At 44.8% G+C, this 24,595-nt stretch overlaps 1 protein-coding gene across 1 annotated transcript in view; it reads right to left on the bottom strand.

The window, feature by feature from the left end:
- Positions 1–24,595, bottom strand: part of ATP8A2 (ATPase phospholipid transporting 8A2) — a 444,189-nt gene that overhangs the window by 194,150 nt on the left and 225,444 nt on the right. Inside the window, exons 25-26 of the mRNA XM_032611707.1 lie at positions 17,440–17,623; positions 13,185–13,295 (exon numbers count right to left, since the gene is read on the bottom strand). Coding sequence (XP_032467598.1) covers positions 13,185–13,295; positions 17,440–17,623 — 295 coding nt within the window. The remainder of the gene's footprint in view (positions 1–13,184; positions 13,296–17,439; positions 17,624–24,595) is intronic.

Here is a 24,595-nt window from a genome sequence, read left to right as displayed (position 1 = left end):
TCTGTGCATGTGAATTATACCTTGTAAAACAGGACAGCGGCATACCTTACTAATAAATACCTTCGAAGGAATAAGGGAAACCAATTAGCTGAGGCTAATGAGGAGGTAAAGCTTCCAGTTAATAGCTAGTGTTATGAAAAAGCAATCCTCAAATTGACGAGTGACCCACAAAAGATTATCAAAACAACGTGCAGGGACTTCCCTGGTGGCGCAGTGGTTAAGAACCCGCCTGCCAGTGCAGGGGACACGGGTTCGAGCCCTGGCTCGGGAAGATCCCATATGCCGCGGAGCAACTAAGCCCGTGCACCACAACTACTGAGCCTGTGCTCTAGAGCCCGTGAGCCACAACTACTGAGCCCGTGTGCCACAACTACTGAAGCCCACGTGCCACAACTACCGAAGCCTGCATGCCTAGAGCCCGTGCTCCGCAACGAGAAGCCACCGCAATGAGAAGCCCGCGCACCGCAACGAAGACCCAACGCAGCCAAAAAATAAATTAATTAAAAAACCCATGAAACCCAAAAGCCCAGTAGATTCCTAGAGGCTGGCCTCTACTGAAGACCTGCTCAGTTGATTACCTGTCTATTGAGCGCTGTGTCATCAGTCCTGCCTGGGCCACTGAGTTGGTGAATAGACAAGCACCCAGTACAAGCCTGTGCAGTGCCATCTCTGAAAGCAGGAGAGCCTTTAGCCAGGGGAGCAAGTTGGAATCTGTGAGCTTTAGTGCAGATGTGAGGAGCCGGACCCCTTGCTGGGTTTGAGTCGTTTATTTCTGCCACAGCACCAGGTGGAGGGGAAGAGCGGGCACCTGGAACAACGCACCCAGCAGAGCTCTCAAAGTTCACGCGGGCCCCATGAGTCCTTTGCATCAATTTTGTTTCTGGACTTGCACTTCTTTTTTTTTTTTTTTAATTCCAGGGAGGCTTAAACAGTTTATGGAGTTAGAGACTCAATTTTTATAACATCCATGCATAAATACTATTTTTCAGAATACTGGATCTTTATAACGATCCTCTTAGGTAAAGCAGCTGCGAAAACATCATTAAGAAAGCATATATTGTCACCTGTGAAAAGCAGTAAGAGTCTCTTTTTATAAAGTTCAAAGTGCTGGGTATCTGGTAGGGGCATCCCTCCAGACCTAAGCCTTCTCCGGCTTTGTGACAGTTCCTCCCCGTCACCCCTCCCCCTTGCCTTTTGCTAACAAACTCCCCGCTCTATGGACCAGCAGCGACCAACTAGGCTTTGAGAGCCCGGTCCTAAGCCCACATCTAACTAGTTCTGCAGCCGCCTTCCCCGCTGAAACGGTAAAACCCCAGCAAAGTGCACGTTTTCCCTGTTGTTTACCCTGCCGATGACTCCTGACACCCCTCACAGAGCTGGAATAAACGCAGCGGGTGGGATGGTAAAGGCAGGTGCGGGCTCTCCTTGGTACACAGGCCTGACCCTCCCTTCTAGCCCCTGGTCAACCTTCAGGTCTTAACTCATTTCATCCTGGAAACCCGAGGCCCCTACCTTCCCCTGCTGTGAGGGAAGAGCTACCCTTCGGATCGATCTCACCTAAAGCATCTTCCTGGAAGCCAGCGCCCAGCATGGTACTGAGTGGTGGGAGTTCTCACCTGTGTCCCCTCCAAGAGCCAGAGCTCCGTCTTGTTCATCTGGATCCCCAAATTGCGACGGTTTAAATCTCTATTTCAGTAATAATATTTCCAGACCTCTAGGCTAATATGCATCCCATCTCCCGGCTTGTATCCCATACCAGTTTAACGACCCCAGGAAAACATTAAAATTTCTCATATATGTTGCCAAAAATAAGTAGACACTCTAAGTGGTATAAAATTCCCATTTTTTTTCACATCGATATCGATGGGTCATGGTTATTCCCTGTATTAGGATCCACCAACTTCTCACCATCATAATGGCCATGATTCATGCCCCAGGTTAAAACTACAAAATTACATTAAAGGTCTCTGCTTACCATGTGCCCAATGTACTGAAAGACACATTTTCTGAAATTGCTTTTACTACGGAACTTGCCAATTCCGGAATGAAAAAGGGATCCCAGTCTCCAAAAGCAACAAAGCTCCCGTCTGGTTTTCAGGCCCCTCCTCCGGCCACTCCAGTACCCCTACCTCCTTGCCTTTGCTAATTTCATTCCTTTTCCTGGCCCGAATGCACACACACGAGGCACACTCCCCTCCAGCTGGCTGACAGGCGTCCCACCTGCGTGGCCAGCTTGCAAAGCCCCACCTAGTCCAGCCTCACAGCAAGGTTTCACCTTCTGAGAAATACGGTCCATCTGGTCACAGCCACTAAACTTAGCATTTAATTGGTTGTAATACAAAGCAAAACCACACGCAAAGTCTTTCTTTCAAGCCTTCAACGAGCTGATGTGCATTTTTTGTTTCCCTCAAGGTGAACAGAACAGCCAAGCGCTTGTGGCGTTCTTTTTTTAACGTTTTAGCATTTTTTAAAAAAATGGTGGCGAAATACACATAGTTTACCATCTTAACCATTTCCAAGTGTGGAATTCAGTGGCATTAAGTACGTTCACACTGTTGCACAACCATCACCACCGTCCACCCACAGAACTCTCTGTGACACTCTTGTCTGTCATCGTCTGCGGGAAGGCAGTCAGAATATTGCCAGTTAGTTTCTAGTGATAAAAACCCAGTTTTAATTCACGGAACTGTACACCTAAAAATGGTGTATCTTACTGTATATTCATTATACTTCAATAACACTGATTAAAAACAAAATAGGAGAGATGTAGTGTGGACCATCAGGGTCTAGACCACCAGGGGCTCGAGGGAGAGATGGGATTTTATCAAAGGACACAGGAACCCTTGAGGAGTTTGAAGAGAGTAGTGGAATTCATTCGCTCACTCACTGCCGACATTCTGGGGCACCCATGCTCCAGACACTGGGCCAGGCACTGGAGCTGGTCAGATGTATGTTTCAGAAAGTTCATCCTGGCTTCATTATAGATGTTTGAATGGGCAAAGCTAGTGGTCTCTGCTATCATCCAGGTAAAAAGTACTAAATTAGGGCTTCCCTGTTGGCGCAGTGGTTGAGAGTCCGCCTGCCGATGCAGGGGACACAGGTTCGTGCCCCGGTCCGGGAAGATCCCACATGCCGTGGAGTGGCTGGGCCTGTGAGCCATGGCCGCTGAGCCTGCGTGTCCGGAACCTGTGCTCCGCAACGGGAGAGGCCACAGCAGTGAGAGGCCCCGGGTACCGCAAAAAAAAAAAAAAACAAAAAGTACTAAATTAAGGTAGTAAGTAGCAGAGAGGATGGAAAACAAAGACGGAATATACTTTTACTTCTACCATTAATAGGGCCCCTAGGAAATCACTGATTCCATCATTTTCCTCCTATTTTTTAATCACTTGAACCAATGGTTACTTTGGCCTGAATAAATTTTATATGGCACACCACACAAGCATTAAGTAAGAGCTGTCAGCAAGAAAGAACATGTGGTACAGATAATAATACATGAGTTGAGCACGGATTATGTTCAAGGCACTGCAGTGAAAATGGTCTAATTAGATCAACATCATTTTGGTGGAGTATTTACGGCCTGGTTAGAGGGAAAGGTGTAATTCCACAAGGCTTTTTGTGGGTGAAGCTGGAGATGAATGTTTATCAACACAGGAAGGGATGAACAGGTTGTAGGACACCAGAGTGTGAAACACCAGGCAACAGATCTCTATGTAGTGACGGGAAATGATTCCAACATGCACTGTAGGTAGAACAGGGGCTGCAGGACGTATCACAAAACGGGATGATGTGTGTGTAAAACACTGATTTGTCTGTATATATAAGCATCTCTATAAACACAGAGAGAAAAATCAGAAAAGAATACACATAAGGGACTTAGGGGTGGAGGGACTTTCAGAATGAGACTTGTATTGCCGTGAGGGTATCACCAGGCATTCCCTCTCTAGAGAAATCCGGTTCTACAGGTTAGTATACCAAATGCGTGGACAGTATTACATCATAGGCTCTAGTTTCTCCGTACAACCTTTCTTGCTAATTCAAATCATATACTGAGCCTCATAATAATGGCTAAGACTATATACGTGTATGTATGCACACGTGATACCTTTTTTAGCTGGCATATTATTTTGTTTGTATTCTTAAATGACTGCTAGTTAAGAATATCAGAGGGCTTCTGAGATGAGAACGTCCTGGCTATCACAAAGGGTTTCCTCCTTGAGTTACAAGAAAACCAGTTCAGAAAAATACATAATATACTTAATTTATTCTCACATAAGTAATTAACTACAAGATAACCCGTAGAACGCAACACTATTCATTGCAAATGAGAAAATCAACTTACAAAAACCTTTGATCTTTCAGCTCAAAACACACGAAAACAGCGTACAAGCAGTACTTTCCCACGTTGGAATTCTACCTGAAGTGCACACGCTGATACCACAGAGCTTATTCGGCAATGGCAGAGGCTGTCTGAGAGAATGCTCGAACCGTCTGCGCTCAGCCAAGGATTCTGTTTCTTGGTTTTAAAATTAAGGTCAGGAAGCCTCCACCGAAGAGAGAAGAGAAGAAGCTTGGACGTAATGGCTGTCGTAAAAAGCTAGTTATTTTCGGAGATTTCTGGTGACTTGGCAGTAAAGCTTAGGTTAATATCACAGACGTACATGACCTGGGGAATCTGCACGTGATACCAGATGCGCATCAGAAAGGCAGCGCGACCACAAAAGTGCCAAGCAGGGAGAAGGCTCTGCTGGATAAGCAGCTGGAGTGAGAATATAAACAACTGGATCACAGGGCCAGACCCTCCACAATCCACGTGACATTGGCCGTGTGGCTGACAGGGTCTTGGTTCTCCCGCCGGTGTCAGGCCTGAGCCTCTGAGGTGGGAGAGCGCAGTTTAGGATATTGGTCCACCAGAGACCTCCCAGCTCCATGCAATATCAAATGCTGAAAGCTCTCCCAGAGATCTCCATCTCAACACTAAGACGCAACTCCACTCAACGACCAGCAAGCTACAGTGCCGGACACCTTATGCCAAACTACTAGCAAGACAGGAACACAACACCGCCCATTAGCAGAGAGGCTGCCTGATATCATATTAAGTTCACAGACGCCTCAAAACACACCACCGGACGCAGTCCTGCCCACCAGAAAGACAAGATCCAGCCTCATCCACCAGAACACGGGCACCAGTCCCCTCCACCAGGAAGCCTACACAACCCACTGAACCAACCTTAACCACTGGGGGCAGACACCAAAAGCAACGGGAACTACGAACCTGCAGCCTGCAAAAAGGAGACACCAAACACAGTAAGTTAAACAAAATGAGAAGACAGAGAAACAAACAGCAGATGAAGGAGCAAGGTAAAAACCCACCAGACCAAACAAATGAAGAGGAAATACACAGTCTACCTGAAAAAGAATTGAGTAATGATCGTAAAGATGATCCAAAATCTTGGAAATAGAATGGAGAAAATACAAGAAACATTTAACAAAAACCTAGAAGAACTAAAGAGCAAACAAACTATGATGAACAACAGAACAAACGAAATTAAAAATTCTCTAGAAAGAATCAATAGGAGAATAACTGAGGCAGAAGAACAGATAAGTGACCTGGAAGATAAAATAGTGGAAATAACTACTGCAGAGCAGAATGAAGAAAAAAGAAGGAAAAGAATTGAGGACAGTCTCAGAGACCTCTGGGACAACATTAAATGCACCAACATTCGAATTATAGGGGTCCCAGAAGAAGAGAAAAAGAAAGGGACTGTGAAAATATTTTAAGAGACTATAGTTGAAAACTTCCCAAATATGAGAAAGGAAATAGTTAATCAAGTCCAAGAAGCACAGAGAGTCCCATACAGGATAAATCCAAGGAGAAACACACCAAAACACATTAATCAAACTATCAAAAATTAAATACAAAGAAAAAAATATTAAAAGCAGCAAGAGAAAAACAACAAGTAACAGACAAGGGAATCCCCTAAGGTTAACAGATGATCTTGCAGCAGAAACTCTGCAAGGCAGAAGTGAGTGGCAGGACATGATGAAAGGGAAAAAACTGCAACCAAGATTACTCTACCCAGGAAGGATCTCATTCAGATTCCACGGAGAAATTAAACCTTTACAGACAAGGAAAGGTAACAGAATTCAGCACCACCAAACCAGCTTTACAACAAATGCTAATGGAACTTTTCTAGGCAGGAAACACAAGAGAAGGAAAAGACCTACAATAACAAACCTCAAAAAATTAAGAAAATGGTAAGAGGAACATACATATCGATAATAACCTTGAATGTAAATGTATTAAATGCTCTCACGAAAAGACACAGACTAGCTGAATGGATACAAAAACAAGGCCTGTATATATGCTGTGCACAAGAGACCCGCTTCAGACCTAGGGACACATACAGATTGAAAGTGAGGGGATGGAAAAAGATATTCCATGCAAATGGAAATCAAAAGAAAGCTGGAGTAGCAATTCTCATATCAGACAAAATAGACTTTAAAATAAAGACTATTACAAGAGACAAAGAAGGACACTACATAATGATGAAGGGATCAATCCAAGAAGAAGATATAACAATTGTAAATATTTATGCACCCAACATAGGAGCACCTCAATACAGAAGGCAAATGCTAACAGCCATAAAAGGGGAGATTGACAGTAACACAATCATACTACGGGACTTCAACACCCCACTTTCACCAATGGACAGATCATTCAAACAGAAAATAAATAAGGAAGCACAAGCTTTAAATGACACATTAAACAAGATGGACTTAATTGATATTTATAAGACACTCCATCCAAAAACAACAGAATACACCTTCTTCTCAAGTGCTCCTGGAACATTCTCCAGGATAGATCATATCTTGGGTCACAAATCAAGCCTTGGTAAATCTAAGAAAATTGAAATCATATCAAGTATCTTTTCCAACCACAATGCTATGAGACTAGACATCAATTACAGAAAAATATCTGTAAAAAATACAAACACATGGAGGCTAAACAATACACTACTCAATAACCAAGAGATCACTGAAGAAATCAAAGATGAAATCAAAAAATACCTAGAAACAAATGACAATGAAAACACAACGACCCAAAACCTACAGGATGCAGCAAAAGCAGTTCTAAGAGGGAAGTTTATAGTAATACAATCCTACCTCAAGGAACAAGAAACATCTCAAATAAACAACCTAACCTTACACCTAAAGCAATTAGAGAAAGAAGAATAAAAAACCCCCCGAAGTTAGCATAAGGTAAGAAATCATAAAGATCAGATCAGAAATCAATGAAAAAGAAATGAAGGAAACAAGAGCAAACATCAATAAAACTAAAAGTTGATTCTTTGAGAAGATAAACAAAATTGATAAACCATTAGCCAGACTCATCAAGAAAGAAGGGAGAAGACTCAAATCAATAGATGTAGAAATGAAAAAGGAGACGTAACAACTGACACTGAAGAAATACAAAGGATCATGAGAGATTACTACAAGCAACTCTATGCCAATGAAATGGACAACCTGGAAGAAATGGACAAATTCTTAGAAAAGCACAACTTTCCGAGACTGAACCAGGAGAAAGAGAAAATATAAACAGACCAATCACAAGCACCGAAATTGAAACTGTGATTAAAAATCGTCCAGCAAACAAAAGCCGAGGACCAGATGGCTTCACTGGCAAATTCTATCAAACATTTAGAGAAGAGCTAACACCTATCCTTCTCAAACTCTTCCAAAATAGAGCAGAGGGAGGAACACTCCCAAACTCATTCTATGAGGCTACCATCACCTTGATACCAAAACCAGACAAAGATGTCACAAAGAAAGAAAACTGTAGGCCAGTATCACTGATGAACACAGATGCAAAAATCCTTAACAACATACTAGCCAAGAGAATCCAACAGCACATTAAAAGGATCATACACCATGATCAAGTGGGGTTTATCCCAGGAATGCAAGGATTCTTCAATATAAGCAAATCAATCAATGTGATACACCATATTAACAAATTGAAGGATAAAAACCATATGATCATCTCAAGAGATGCAGAAAAAGCTTTCAACAAAATTCAACACCATTTTTGATAAAAAACCCTCCAGAAAGTAGGCATAGAGGGAACTTACCTCAACATAATAAAAGCCATATATGACAAACCCACAGCCAACATCATTCTCAATGCTGAAAAACCGAAACCATGTCCACTAAGATCAGGAAAAAGACAAGGTTGCCCACTCTCACCACTATTATTCAACATAGTTTTGGAAGTTTTAGCCACAGCAATCAGAGAAGAAAAAGAAATAAAAGGAATCCAAATCGGAAAAGAAGAAGTAAAGCTGTCACTGTTTGCAGAGGACATGATACTATACATAGAGAATCCTAAAGACTCTACCAGAAAACTACTAGAGCTAATCAATGAATTTGGTGAAGTAGTAGGACACGAAATTAATGCACAGAAATCTCTTGCATTCCTATACATTAACGATGAAAAATCTGAAAGAGAAATTAAGGAAACACTCCCATTTACCACTGCAAAAAAAAGAATAAAATACCTAGGAACAAACCTACCTAAGGAGACAAAAGACCTGTATGCAGAAAACTATAAGACACTGATGAAAGAAATTAAAGATGATACAAACAGATGGAGAGATATACCATGTATTTGGATTGGAAGAATCAACATGGTGAAAATGACTCTACTACCCAAAGCAATCTACAGATTCAATGCAATCCCTATCAAACTACCACTGGCATTTTTCACAGAACTACAACAAAAAATTTCACCATTTGTATGGAAACACAAAAGACCCTGAATAGCCAAAGCAATCTTGAGAAAGAAAAACAGAGCTGAAGGAAACAGGTTCCTATACTACAAAGCTACAGTAATCAAGAGAGTACGGTACTGGCACAAAAACAGAAATATAGATCAATGGAACAGGACAGAAAGCCCAGAGATAAACCCACGCACATATGGCCACCTTATTTTTGATAAAGGAGGCAAGAATATACAATGGAGAAAAGACAGTCTCTTCAATAAGTGGTGCTGGGAAAACTGGACAGCTACATGTAAAAGAATGAAACCAGAATACTCCGTAACCATGTACAAAAAAAACCTCAAAATGGACTGAAGACCTAAATGTAAGGGCAGACACTGTAAAACTCTTCGAGGAAAACATAGGCAGAACACTCTATGACATAAATCACAGCAAGATCCTTTCTGACCCACCTCCTAGAGAAATGGAAATGAAAACAAAAATAAACAAATGGGACCTAATGAAACTTAAAAGCTTTTGCACAGCAAAGGAAACCGTAAACAAGATGAAAAGACAACCCTCAGAATGGGAGAAAATATTTGCAAATGAAGCAACTGACAAAGGATTAATCTCCAAAATCTACAAGCAGCTCATGCAGCTCAATATCAAAAAACAAACAACCCAATCCAAAAATGGGCAGAAGATTTAAATAGACATTTCTCCAAAGAAGACATACAGATTGCCAACAAACACATGAAAGAATGGTCAACATCATTAATCATTAGAGAAATGAAAATCCAAACTACAGTGAGATATCATCTCACACCAGTCAGAGTGGCCATCATCAAAAAATCTACAATCAATCAATGCTGGAGAGGGTGTGGAGAAAAGGGAACCCTCTTGCACTGTTGGTGGGTACGTATATTGATATAGCCACTATGGAGAACAGTATGGAGGTTCCTTAAAAAACTAAAAATAGAACTACCATACGACCCAGCAATCCCACTACTGGGCATATACCCTGAGAAAACCATAATTCAAAATGGGTCATGTACCACAATGTTCACTGCAGCTCTATTTACAATAGCCAGGACATGGAAGCAACCTAAGTGTCCATTGACAGATGAATGGATAAAGAAGATGTGGCACATATATACAATGGAATATTACTCAGCCATAAAAAGAAACAAAATTGAGTTATTTGTAGTGAGGCAGATGGACCTAGAGTCTGTCATACACGGTGAAGTAAGTTTGAAAGAGAAAAATACCATATGCTAACATATATATATACGGAATCTAAGCCAAAAAAAAAAAAAGGTCATGGAGAACCTAGTGGTAAGACAGGAATAAAGACACAGACCTACTAGAGGATGGACTTGAGGATATGGGGAGGGGGAAGGGTAAGCTGTGACAAAGTGAGAGAGTGGCACGGACATATATACAGTACTGAACGTAAAATAGATAGCTAGTGGGAAGCAGCCGCATAGCACAGGGAGATCAGCTCGGTGGTTTGTGACCACCTAGAGGGGTGGGATAGGGAGGGTGGGAGGGAGGGAGACGCAAGAGGGAAGAGATATGGGAACATATGTATATGTATAACCGATTCACTTTGTTATAAAGCAGAAAGTAACACACCACTGTAAAGCAATTATACTCCAATAAAGATGTTAAAAAAAAAACAAAACTAAAAGTAGAACTACCATACGACCCAGCAATCCCACTACTGGGCATATACCCTGAGAAAACCAGAATTCAAAATGAGTCATGTACCACAATGTTCATTGCAGCTCTATTTACAATAGCCAGGACATGGAAGCAACCTAAGTGTCCACTGACAGATGAATGGATAAAGAAGATGTGGCACATATATACAGTGGAATATTACTCAGCCATAAAAAAACCGAAATGGTGTTATTTGTAGTGAGGCGGATGGACCTAGAGTCTTTCATACATCGTGAAGTAAGTTTGAAAGAGAAAAACAAATACCATATGCTAACGCATACATATGGAATCTAAAAAAAAAAAAAAAGGTTGTGAAGAACCTAGGGGCAGGACAGGAATAAAGACACTGATGTAGAGAACGGACCTGAGGACACGGGGAGGGGGAAGGGTAAGTTGGGACGAAGTGAGAGAGTGGCATGGACATATATACACTACCAAATGTAAAACAGCTAGCTAGCGGGAAGCAGCCGCATAGCACAGGGAGATCAGCTCTGTGCTTTGTGACCCCCTAGAGGGGTCAGATAGGGAGGGTGGGAGGGAGACACAAGAGGAAGGAGATATGGGGATATATGTGTATGTATAGCTGATTCACTTTGTTATAAAGCAGAAACTAACACACCATTGTAAAGCAATTATACTGCAATAAAGATGTTAAAAAAAAACAAAATTGAAACACCCCCCCAAAAATATAAACTAACAAATAAATAAGTAATAAATAAAATTAAGATTGCCCAGAAATACTAAGGAGAAAATTGGGCATGGATCAGTGGAGACATTTTATTTATTTATTTATTTATTTATTTATTCATTCATTCATTCATTTTTCATCCTGTAAAGAACGTTTAAAAGGCTGTTTAGAAAAGACCATTTAATCCCTGTTGCTTGGCCACAACTGAAATATTAATGTAAGGAACTCGCCCAGCACTTTCAGAATTGAAAGTGTTCCAAACAGCATTTTTCAGACAGACTGAAATTGTACTCATCACAGCCTCAGCCCCCTTGATGTTTTTTTTTTAAAAAAGGAAAAGGCAAGATAGTAGGTGTAAATGACTAAGAAGGGCCCCCAAGGAAGCTCTGGAAAACTCAAGGGTTGGGGCTTCATGGAGAATGTCTTGATAAGAAGTCTAGACTATCTGTAATGTGCTGATTGTGAGGAAAACCAGATTATTGAGAAATCTTCTGAAGCCAGCACCTCCAGGAGATGAAAATGCCCGTGAAAGTTGGGCTGCCATGTGGGACGGGGACTCCAATGCTCGTCACTTCAGTCCACAGCACTAATTATCTACGACCCCAAGTGACATTCAGGAGTGACTCCTATCACAGACGCAAAAAATGCCAAGGGGGGTGGCGGCAAACATCTTTAGGCGCCTAAAGGGAATTGTCAAAATGTGGACAGGAAGAAGACAGACACCACAAAGTCCATTACGTGTAACATCGCAAAGTTCTTACTCGGAGTGGGTTGAGGTGAACACGGCAGCACGAGACGAGCAGACAAGGCAAGCGGGCTGCCCTTTGTGCAGATTAGAAAAATGCATCTCTTTTTCTAGGTGTTCCTATGTTTCAGCCCTACTGACCACTTTGGCTGGGCAGGCTTGTGCAGTGCACAACCTGTGCAACTTGGGAAAATTACTCGGTGGGAGTTTAGTTAGAGAGTGAGTGACGTGAACCTCTAAGTCTGACCTGCATATTCAACTGGAAGGAACAGACAGTTTGGTAAAGAAATGGTTAATCACAGTTCCATGAGCAAACCACTTGTTCAATGATCTGAGTTGAGGCTTTTAAGGGACCACATCAGAAAAAGTGGATATATGCCTCGGTTATTATTTCTGCCAAGCGTTGAGAAATCAGACACAAAATAACCCACAATAGAAGGAGATATTAGCACCACACACAATGACCATTGCTCTTCTATTGTCCCATAGAGTGACTGCCTGCTTCCTCTTTAGGAAACACTTCTGGAAATCTCTTAGTCATGACGGCCACACCTTTATAGCAAAAGGAGGAACGAGGTGGCTGGTGGTGCCCCCGGGACCAAACATGAAGTGCCTTTTCCACTTGCCCCTCGGCCCGCCCCATCCGCCCTGCTAGTCCCAGACAGCACATTTATTTCACTTACAACGGAATCAGCATCTTGAAAAACAGGCTGACAACCCAATGAGTTCATTGAGAGATTTTTAGTTACATTCCTGGCTTCCTCCCACTCAATCCCACATCCTCTCTGCTGAAGTGGTAGCATCTAAATATCCCCGGAGCAATAAACGAAAGCTCAGGAAACCTGCAGATTCCATGAGACATCCAGCCAGAAACCCTTTCATTCGAGTCAAGATAAAAACAGATGGGTTGCCTAGGAATGTCTCTGTGCCCACCAAGCAAGGAGCCACCGGCTGCTCTGAGGCTCTGGCCACCTGGGGGAGGAGGGTGTGAGCGACAGCAGGAGCGACATGCAGAAGAGGGCCTTCCCCTGTCTGTCTGTCCGCTGGGCAGAGGGAGGAGGGCGTGCAGTGTGGAGAAGGCATCCCGCGACTCCTGGCTTTTGATCCAGAGAACCTGGACCTGGAAGGTGTCCCCGGTCTCAAAGAGGCTGTGCGTGTCACAGGTCTCGATACATCAGGGGAGTATCTTTTTACTTATCCCTGAACAAAATCCTTCCTTGAAATGACCTAATTACCTAAAGGCTGTCCTCTTCAAGGAAGAAGCAGCCTTACTCACCTCGATGATGTACAGGACCACGTTCTTGTAGAAACAGTACAGGATACACTTGGTCACCCGGTTGTAACTCCAGGCGCCGTGAACCAGCAGGAGCTTCTCCAAGTAGGAAAACTGAAAAAGGAAAGAAAAGGGGTCCAGGAGAGCCCATCACTTGGGAAGGAGAATCACAGAACGTCCTCTGGAGGAGACTGACAGGGAGTGGAGGAAAGCGGATTCTGCAGGTAACCCAAGACCATCATTCCCTCTAAAGGCAGAGCTTTCAGGCCAGGTGAGAATGACTAAAATCTCCCCTTAAATCTACAGAATTTTTCTTTTCCCCAAACACACAGCTGGACTTCGAGTGGCTATTCTTGTGAAAATCTACTTATGCAACTTCTTTTTCAGGATCTTAATTATTAAAAGAAGGTGGCCCATCAGAACTGGAAGAAAAGAGCAGTGGGAATCAGATGCTTCCGTTGAATCACAGGTTTTATGATGACAACAGGAACAAGGGACGGGGACACTCGTGCACCAGTATCCTTGGAAACAGAAGGGATGCACATACATGCGCTCCCTGTCTCCGCTGTCAGCCTGCAGGTTAAAGACAGTGAGACTCACAGACGCAGACACACACCCTGCCCTCCACTTCTATACCCACGTCCTTCCCCTTTTTGTGGCCTCCGACAAGGACACGGCCCCTCTTGCTGGAGTGCGACGCAGTCATCCATCCGAACAAAACACCAACAGGCAGCTGCTACTAAGTTCAGAGTGATGTAACAGCTTAGCTCTCACAGTCTGAAATATTCAGCAATATTCCAATAAAATACTTGAATCCTCCTTGTGGCAGGGGGTCACCACTCCAGTCATATCTCCTCAGCCTCCCCTCCCCTTAGCCTGGCTTTGCTCTTTCTGTCCTCTTTCACAAAGGTCCCCAAAAGTGTGAACAAGGGGCCGGAGGGAGGGAAACGGGTTGTTTTTCTGGGCTGTAGCCTGGGCGTACTCTGGCGTGTACGCACCGTCTGTGGGTGCAGCCCTGCTTAAATTCACAGTATATTCAACTGGCCTGGCCTGGTGCTGAATCCCTCCTTGGTTGCCTTGAACTAAAACCTTAACTCCTGTTCTGAGTCATAGGGAAGTCCACAAACTCAAATTCTGTTTTCTTTCCCAGGAGAGATAACCAGGTCGGAGTGAGAACATCCACAGATACTAGAAATCCTGTGCTATTGCAAATTTCGTATTCGTTCCAGATGACTTTTGAGATTATATTGAACTATCTGTAGAAAAGAAAGGCTGCCTGAAAATATAGTATCTTTTTAAAAATACTTTTTCAAGAGGAAGGCATGCAACAGTTTGCTTTAGCGCTAAGAAGAGGGGCTCAGTCCCACGTGAATCGCATCTCGGCGAGTTTCTGCAGATCGGGGAAGGCAGATGTCTCATCTACGTGCTGCTCGAAAAGCTGAATGAGACCCCAAAATGGGAGGAGTAGGTACATATGGAAAAATAAAACTCTCCATAAAGGCTCATCAAGGATTCCGGAGGGGAACGGGGAATCATAAAATAACTAGCGAAACAAATAAAAAGGAAGTTTGCATTTGACCTGGACCCCCTGGAGTTCAGCCTTCAATGGGTACAGAGAACATCTGCTGGAATCATTCCGAAGGTGCTGGCTTGGCGCTACAGTGACTTTTTTTCAGGAAAAAAAAAAACCAAAAAACAGATCCTAAATCGAAATGCTATTTTCATGAGGTCTCTCAAAAAACATTAAGAAGGCAGGGGGCACAGATGACTCTCTCCCGAGGAGAGCAGGCAGCCGAGGGCTGGAGACTCAACACTACACGGGCGGCCCACGCACAGCAAAGCAGCAAGACGGGGCCGGCCGTCAGTCCCAGGGCCGCTCCTGCGGACAGAAGCAGGGGCCGGTGGGGAAGAAATAGAAGCAGAGCTTTGCCGACTTCCTCATTTTCCCAAGGACAAGTCTTTGAGCTAACTTCTTCCCTTCTAGAACGACTCTCCAGGGCACGTTCTCCAAAACCCAATCAAAAACGTATTCGTCCACATGAAAATAAACAGATCCAGGGCAAGGCGTTAACTTCAACCAAAGACACTGATTGTTTTATTAACTTCAGCTAAAGGAATTCAGCAAACTGCGGCATTTCCTACCTAGTAATTAAGGCGGAGGAAGCATACTGTCGTGTGGAGAGGGTGTAGGGCAAGGAGAACGCAGCCCCCAAATAACGGGATCTCTGCCTAAGCGTGAACGGGACGGCGGGCAGGAGGGATGGCGGCCATATGGGGGCCTCCCGTCAGCTCCCCTCCTCTGGCTTGCGCTGGATGGGCAAGAAAACCCCTAACTAGAGTTACAAAGTCCCGCTCCCCTCTCCGCCCTCCCTTGATTTTGATTTGCTTTTAATTTTGATTGGCCTTTAATGATTCGAAAAGACCAATTGCTCCAGATCCCACATCCTATTAGTACAGTTTCAATAAAGCAAGTCATGGAATCTCCCTTCCCTAGACATTTGAAAGAAAAAGACAGACAAATATTTGCCTGGAGCTCCTAGGAAATCTCTAAAGATCCCTGCCAGCCAGATGATGCTATAACTCAAGTATTTAATAATGCTGGGGTGTATAACGTCTACAGTTGCTGACAGACTGCAGGAAGCATGAGTCCCACAGGCCTTGGAGCAGTTGACTCGGCAAAGTAACTGGGCAGGTGTGCAGGGCTGCTTCCCCAAGGTCACGTGCAGGTCTGCTGTTCTCTGACCCTGGGGCCTGAGACCCATGGCAGGTCACCTATTATGAAGGAGCCCTAGTTTCCCCACCTGTAAAATCGGAATTCATTCTTCCTACCGGCTTCAGCAACCGTCTTGAGGATTTATTTGAAATCAACAAAGGAACAAGGCTGGGGCCTCCCTGGTGGCGCAGTGGCTGAGAGTCCGCCTGCCGATGCGGGGGACGCGGGTTCGTGCCCCGGTCCGGGAGGATCCCACGTGCCGCGGAGCGGCTGGGCCCGTGGGCCGTGGCCGCCGAGCCTGCGCGTCCGGAGCCTGTGCTCCGCAACGGGAGGGGCCACAGCAGTGAGGGGCCCGCGTACCGCAGAAAAAAAAACCCCAAAGGAACAAGGCTGATGTCATGCACTTTTCGGAGCCATGAGGATCCTGCAGTTCTTCCCAGTGTTTGCACAACCACCAGCTGGGAGGGAACTGGAGATGGGATCTAAGGCACAGGCCCGCTCCGGGAGGTGGAGTTCCCAAAGCCGCAGAGGGCCAGCTTGAAGCAAGCTCCTCCATGTTCAAGATGCAGCCCCGTATCTCAGCTTGAAGGAGGAAAAAGCCATCATTACTGTGTCCACGTGATTAGGTGAACACATTCTTCAAAAGACTGAACAGTGGAGAAATACGAGGGAACTATAGCCAACGAGCAGGCATTTAATCCCAGCACACTGTGACCCACAGGCAGGAGGAAACAGTCTGTGCTCTCCACGATGGTCGAGCAGCATCAACGGTCTGGATATGCACCCCAGGGGTCAGGAGGTTGGGTATTTTCCTTCACTTCTGGGCTGTCATCGTGGAGTGGACATTTCTTTCAGCCTCAGGCTGCCGGGACAGGAACTACTAAAGAGGTCAGGAGTCTCTGCTGAAACGTACGGTCCAGAGAGGAACGGGCTGGATGTGGCCGAACTGCTGGAGGCTATGTGCTGCTGACCGCAGGGGAACTGCCACCCAAACCCAGGGCTCACGCTCCTGGCACTTCACCTGGCAGCGGTGGTCCTGGAGAGCCCTGGACACAGCCCCGGAGGGCAGCGGCAGTGAATCCCTGATTCCCCCTGACCTTAAATAGCTGCTGAGAGAGGGTTCCAGCACCTTCTGGAAGAGGGGAGATCAGTATAGGAATTGCAGAGAACGGATGCTATGAGCACAGCCATCCTTGGGCATGGGATGGCATTAGCAAAGGACATGCAGCAGATGCAGAGTTGAGGGGAAGAGATGATTATTATAAAATCATTGAGACCCATCTGTCAGGAATGACACCTCACCTGGACGACAGAAAGCCCAGCCCGTCCCACAGCTGGAAAGGAAACCCAAACCGCAGGACAGGGCCTCATAACTGCACAAGATCGAGGCAACAGAGAAACCCAAATACATGGTTTCTCCTCCATGCAGCTTCCAAAGGGGTGGCAGAGGTCTAGGGCTGCACTGAAGGTCAAGCACCAGCCAGGCCTTCGTGCCCAGCGGACCCTGTCGATGAGATGGGACGGCGGGTCGACCACACCACTGACCTGTGCGATGGCGTAATCCGAGTTGTTGGTGGCCTGCATGCCCTCGTTGCCACTGATGCCCACACCCACGTGGGCCGTCTGGATCATCCCGACATCATTGGCACCGTCCCCGATGGCCAGGGTGATGGCCTTCACCCGCTTCTTCACCACATCCACTATCTCCGACTTCTGCAGAGGGGATACTCTGGAGGAGAAGAGAGAGGAGTTACGACTCTACGCGTCCTTCCAGAGGAAACAGCTGTACTCTACATTTCACTGCATTGAAAGGGCAGTTACTGGACAATTTCCAAATTCAATACAGACGTTTTAGCCTCATGTGCAAAGAAGCTTTCAGAAAACAGTAGCGTGTGGCTTTCAAGTATTTGCCAATTTCACAGATGAAATACACAACTCAGACTAACTTCCAGCACAGCCCGTTGGTAATCACGCCGCTCGGCGGGAGCCGTACGTGCAAACTCCTCCCGGGCACCTGTGTCCTCCCGAATGACCAGGGCAGCTAAGCTGGTTACAGAGGTCTCAGGATGTATCTTCCCGATAAATCAGAAAACTAGCACAGACCCCAGCTTGGCTTTGCCATCCGTCATACGTAACCCAGGGCTGGCAAGGGGATTTTCTATAAAACCTGCTTTCAGAGAAGGGAACGAAAATTGGCAGGGCTTGAGAAGTGCAGAAAGAGGACTGGTGTGAGAGGAAAGAAGACAGACTCCTCCATCCCTAGCCCAGAGATAGAGGCAGCGTTTGAAGGGCAGCCCCCAGGGCAGCAGGTCTATAAAAACTGAACTGTGCACAAGCATGGCCCCAAAGGAGAAGGTGAAGTAGCCAGTACCTAAGAGGGGTTGTTTGCACAGCGGATCAACGAAGGTGGGCTATTTTCCATAAGCACCCGCTGGGAGGAAGAGCCAATATAAATCTACGGGGTCCAAAGCACAGCAGCGTTAATTATGAGAAAGTGTGTGTTCAGACTATAAGACCAGATACTAAAACAACATGATAAAACCACTAGTACATCAGGACTGACCTATTCTACATTTTAAATTGGTAAGCTGATATTTGATCTGTGAAATTTACAGGTAAATCCCTAAATCAATCACACTCTCTCACACACACACACACACACACACACACACACACACACACACACACACACACATACAGAGCAAAAGACCATTCTGAGCTTCCCGGAGATAGACCTCCGCACCTAGTGTGGACTGCGCTTACGAGCTAGAAGGGACCCTCAAAGACTCTCTCGGTAGCATCTTTCATATGGCCTCCAACCCACGGGAATACCTGTTTCCAACAGAAAACTTCAATTTTACCAACCCTGGAAGGAAATGTGTTTGGTGAGACAGCAAGCTGAACTCGCAGACAGGTATTCTGGAAGCCTTTGCTCGTTACAAAGAAACGAGGATGAACAAGTTGGAAAAACAGAATCTAAGTGTCGAAAGGGCTGTAGGAGCCACGTCATGTGACCTACTCTCGCTCGTATCATTTTCACAGGTATTTTCAATGATGGGTTGGAATTTACTGCCTCCTTGGGGAAGTTGCAACCACTGAAAATTATTATTGCTTTTTTGTTGTTGATAAGCATCGTTAAAAGTCCTAATCGTGTCCTTCGGGTTAGAGCAGAACAAATGTAACTCTTCTTCCAGATACTAACAAGGCTGAAGTATGATGACACCCATCACCTCTTTCCTCCTAAAGCCCGGTTTCTGTTGGTTCAGTTGGGTCCTCCATCCGTCATTTAACAGGCAAGCTGCAGAACTTAAAAAGAGCTTCCATGGAGGGTCTTCTAGACAGCTGAGAGCAGAACAGAACAGACCACCATCTCTCTGGTAGCAGATGACAGACCTACTTTAATGTCGCCTGAAAGGAAATTACTGGAAGCTTTCATTGTTTATCCCTGAGCTTCCGGTCGACTACGTGAAAGCAGTTAAACAATGTTAACATACAGGCGTGTAAGCTCTGTCTGTTCCCTCCAAGTGCACGCAACTGCTATCTGGATCCAAGTAAATTTCTTATTGGCAGACGCAGCCGGTAATTCTCATTTGCTACACAAATGTGATTTCTCGTCCCATTGTTGAACTCGATAGAAGCAGAGATCAAATGTGGTACAGAGAAAACAGCAGAGGATTCAAATTTAAATGGCTGAGCAGGACCTTTTCCTGGGCCCCCTACTAATGATTTAAACAGGGAAATAATTCTACGAGTCCTTGTCTTTCATCAATGAAATGGGGAAAATGATAACCACCCACCTCATGAGATGGTTGTGATGTAGCTATGTGAAGCCATATGTTACCTAGCAGGTGTGAAACAAATGTCTCCTACCTCACCCAAAAATCTCAATTATTGGAAAAAATAAACGGACACACCTGAGAAGTGCACGCCATCTGACTCATGATTCCCAGACCGTGTGTGTGCGCCCCTGGGGTACCAAAGGGGTAATTACCAATGTCCAAGGGAAGCACAGCATCTGTGGGGCGGTACAAAACACCAGCTGGAAAGAGCTCACAGTTTCAGCATTAGCTCACACTACATCCCTCTTTATGATCTAGCTTTGCGAAGCTGAGGGTTCATGGCTGCTGGGATACAAAGCAAATGCCCCAGGAAAGGTCACTGTGGAACAGGAAGTGAGGAGGGCAGCACCCACGCTTAGGTCAAGGTTTGAGAAACTGAACAGTGCCCTACAGGTGCCCCCCACCTTACCATCGGAAATGGTTATGGTCGCTTAAGGATGAAAGGAATTAAGTATCATCTCTTTGCATTTAGGTGCATTCTTGTTTCAAACGCCTGCTCAGTGGTTAGGACAGAATCCTTCTTCAACTGTTTGACTTTACCTACCCAAGAGTTAGAAACTGTTCCGTTTTCGTCTGGCCTAGGGGCTTTACAAAGCAACGAGGAAGACACTAGGGTACTGCGAATGCAGGGACTCCGGGGATCTCTGCGTTCATCGTGCCTCTCCGTGATGACATCAATCACTCTTCAAGGACAACTATTCACTCCTTGAAGTCTTGGGTTGGCCAAAAAGTTCGTTCAGTTTTAAGTAAAAATAAAAGACGTTTTTCACTTTCACCAACTTTACTGAACAACGTATTCATTAACCGAACGAACTTTTTGGCCAAGCCACTAGAACGTCACCTAACAGCACCATCGTTTCATCCTGATCTCTGCTTCCACAAAGACATCACAAGGGAGCGTGAACAGACTCTTCAACAGCACTGGACTGGACTGAGGCTGCAGCTCCTTGAGATTCTATGTGCCACCCAGATGACCAAGCAAGGTGACCAGGTGTGGTCTGGAGAGAAGGGAGCCCAGGGGCAGACACCCGGCCATGTGAATATGGTGTTCTGGGAGGTTGAAGGGCCGAGGTGGTGGACCAGGGAAGGTGCTGAGAAAATCCGAGGTTGCAGCTGTCGCTTTTCATTTTGGGGTTTTAGCAGTAAGCCAACGTGAGACAGTAGCAAGTCCACCAGGCTCACTGCGCTTGCCTCTCTGAGATCCGTATCTCAGGTAGGTCCAGGGAAGTCCTGATGGCTTAAAGTAAAATCTATGCAAGTCCCAAAGCTGCCTTTTCCCAAAAAGCAAAGAGAAACCCTGACTGGGGTAAATAAACCAAGTCATATCCCAGTGTTTTGGAAGCATGAGATTCTCATCCACAATTCATTACGCCCTCAGCTGTAATGCCTCGAGAAAACATAATTCTACCACACACGAGGGGTTCAAAACAGATGTCAAACAGCTAATGTTTACAGAACTGAATAGGCTTCACTACGCTGAAGCCATAAGTAGTATTTCAGTAGACCAAGTTACCAGGAAGCAGTAACAGCTCTTTTTAAATCTTCATTTGTGACCTGGAATCACAAGCCACACTGAAGTAAGTAGTCCCAGCGTAGAATACATTCAACCCATCTAATAAGAATTCCAGACCATATCTGAGCCAAGCTAGGTGCTGGGTCATTTGTATAACCTATTTTGGTGCGTTATGAATAAAGATATCAACTCAAAGATCTTCAATCAACTGGAGAGGTATTCTACCCACTTTTTTAAGCGAACACAACAGATTTTAACATACAAAACAAATTTTCCCCTTGATTTAAAAATATTCAGTATCCTGGAGTCCCTCATTTTATGATACATGTTCCTGAAATTTTAAAACTCACTTTTAAAAGTTATTTCAAATATAACCGTTAAGTAAAACCTTTGGTAACTACTTTTATAAGATTAGCGTCCATGCACTCATCTATTTGATCTACAAAAGCCCTGGTCTCAGAGTGAGTTTTTCAATTCGGATTTGCAATATCACCAGAGTTTCTAAATTTTGATATTTGCAAAATCAAGCTTAACCAAATCCCTTCCCTTCTCAGCGCTCAGTTGCCCCATTTGTCAAAAAGGGGCTGGATCTCCATGACTGATTTGTAAACTGAGCTCAGATGAACCAGGGGTGTTACAAGGCTCTCTACCCAAGGGCACCCAAGAGAACTTCGACCAGGGCCACAGCACTTACCAATCAACCAGACGCACTACACACGTCCACTAACTCGACTTCCAAACTTCTTTATTCCATGTGGACAGTCCTCATGACTGAAACGGACGTCTGAAGACCACTGCCCGAGATCACTGAGTCTCAGTGTTTAAGGGACCATCAGAACCACCTAGAAAGCTTGTAAAAGTACACATTCAGATTCGGGAAGTCTGGGGTGGGACCCAGGAATGTGCACTTTGACAAGTTCCTGGTGACCCAGATGCTGCTGTCCGTAGACCACACTGAAGCAGCCAGCGCCGTTCCGGACAGGATAACAAGTTCTCTCGCTCAGCGTTTTAGTTAGCTAAGTTTACATTTCCATAGCACAAGAGTCATGTAAAATTTTCATAGAATAACAAAATTAATTAGCAGAAACAGTGAATTTCATCCTCTTTTATTTCAAGCTTGACATATGTAGGTGGTTCTTTGCTTTTAAACCCCAACTAAGTACAAATTTGGGTTGGAATTTCCTTTCAAATAGCTTCCTGTCCGAGTGCCTCACATATGAGGGTGAGAGGGAAAAATACTAACCAAAATAAGGTATACAAGACTTCCTAGGTTTTTTTTTTTTTTAATGATGCAGAAGCCAACATATATGATTTCATTTGTGAAAGTTTCTGTTTTTCCATTAAAGATACTATCCCATGAAAGAGATTTTCTTTGATTAAAAAACCGCTGATGGGCTTCCCTGGTGGCGCAGTGGTTGAGAGTCCGCCTGCCGATGCAGGGGACGCGGGTTCGTGCCCCGGTCCGGGAAGATTCCACATGCCGCGGAGCGGCTGGGCCCGTGAGCCATGGCCGCTGAGCCTGCGCTTCCGGAGCCTGTGCTCCGCAACGGGAGAGGCCGCAACAGTGAGAGGCCCATGTACGGCTAAAAAAAACAAAAACAAAACAAAAAAAACACCGAAAAAAGCATTACACCTAATTTCTTATAAGCAGTCGGTTATCCTGAATGTTTTAAAAATTGTAGCACCTTAAAAATTTCATATAGTTTAAAAAATTTAATATCATATAGAGTTTGTAATATACAAACACCTAGCATATGAGTCTAAAGTCTAAAAATAACTGCACGATCATATACCTGTTTAATAAATGTTTCCATGGCTGCCTTACTAACGTCCCTCTGATCCCCGTGTTCTTTCTCTAGATATATCTGGTGCACTTACATAGGGCCAGTGGTCCAGGCTTCTTGGACAGTTACCCTCTTCTGGAATGTCCTACATCTGTGCTCCGACCCAAAATATGTAAGGCCGTCACACTTAAGCACATGCCCCAGTTTGCAGTGCATTTCACCATAGCCTGAAGCTCCAAAAAGCAGCTTGGGATGGGCCCCGGAGCCCAGCAGCAAAGGCGGGACTCAGGGCAGACGGGTAGCAGCAGGATGGGGGCGTGTCTAGTGGAACCCAATTGGAGCCTGCGGGCTGGCTTCTTTGTGGGCACAAAGAAGTGAAATTTAAACTCAATCACTCAATGGTTCTAGAGGAGACTGAAGTGCTCCCTCATCATAAAAACTTACAAGTAGAGAGGGGCCGTATTCTATTGGGTTGGGTTAACATCTTACGGAAAAACCTGAACGAACTTTCTGACCAACCCAATCTACGAGGAAGCCATGAGAGATGGTGCCTCGGAGAGACGCGACAGCTCAACGAGCACTCCAGGTATTTTTCCAAAGAATACAGCGCCTGACCAAGAGGCAGCCTCACCAGTGGGGGCTAGTGCAGAACACACTCTAAAAAGCAGGATGGAAACGTGCAGAGGAAAATGCCATCCACGAGCTGAAGGCTTTGAGAAAGGGGCACCCCACCCGAGGGGTCTTTCAGGGATGAGGGTTTCTAGCCGTGGCGGCTTCAGCAGTAAAGGGTTCTGTCCAACCCCAGCATTTCCTCTGAAGATTAAGGTGCTATGGAGACCCTCCAATCATTGGGCGTTTCTCTCGATCCTTAAAGATTTCAAGACCACATCTGAAATCGAGTGAAATAATGCCACATCTGCAGCAACCTGGACACACCTAGAGACGATCATGTTAAGTGAAGGAAATCAGACAAAGAAAGACAAATGTCGTATGATGTCACTTATACGTGGAATCTTAAAAAAATGATACAAATGAACTTCTGTGCAAAACAGAAATACTCACACACTTAGAAAGCAAACGTATGGTTACCACAGGGGGAAGGTAGGGGGGGAGGGATAAAGGAGTTTGGTATTAACATATACACACTAATATAATCAACAAGGACATACTGTAAAGCACAGGGAACTCTGTAATAACCTAAATGGGAAAAGAGTCCGAAAAAGAATAGATGTATGTACGTGATTCATTTTGCTGTACACCTGAAACTAACAGAACATTGTAAATCAACTGTACTCCAATATACAAGTTAAAAACAAATTTCCAAACCACATCTGATTGGTAACATAAAAGGTGGGGTTTCCTACAAAATGCCATAGGACTAACGTTACTATTCTTTCTCTAACCTCATTGGCTGCCTCATAAAAGAGCAGAAAGGATGACAGACCACATGGGTGGGCCACCAATGTTTTAAGGACTGATCCCCAAATTTTCTAACAGGTGTGTATTTATTTCTATGAACTCTACATTTTCAGTATAATTGGCCACATCCATTCTGTGGGATGTGT

This window comes from Phocoena sinus, chromosome 18 (genome assembly GCF_008692025.1).
Source record: "Phocoena sinus isolate mPhoSin1 chromosome 18, mPhoSin1.pri, whole genome shotgun sequence".
NCBI classification, from domain to species: Eukaryota; Metazoa; Chordata; class Mammalia; order Artiodactyla; family Phocoenidae; genus Phocoena; species Phocoena sinus.
Note: the sequence above shows the minus strand (reverse complement) of the source record. Positions and strands in the feature narration are given on the sequence as shown.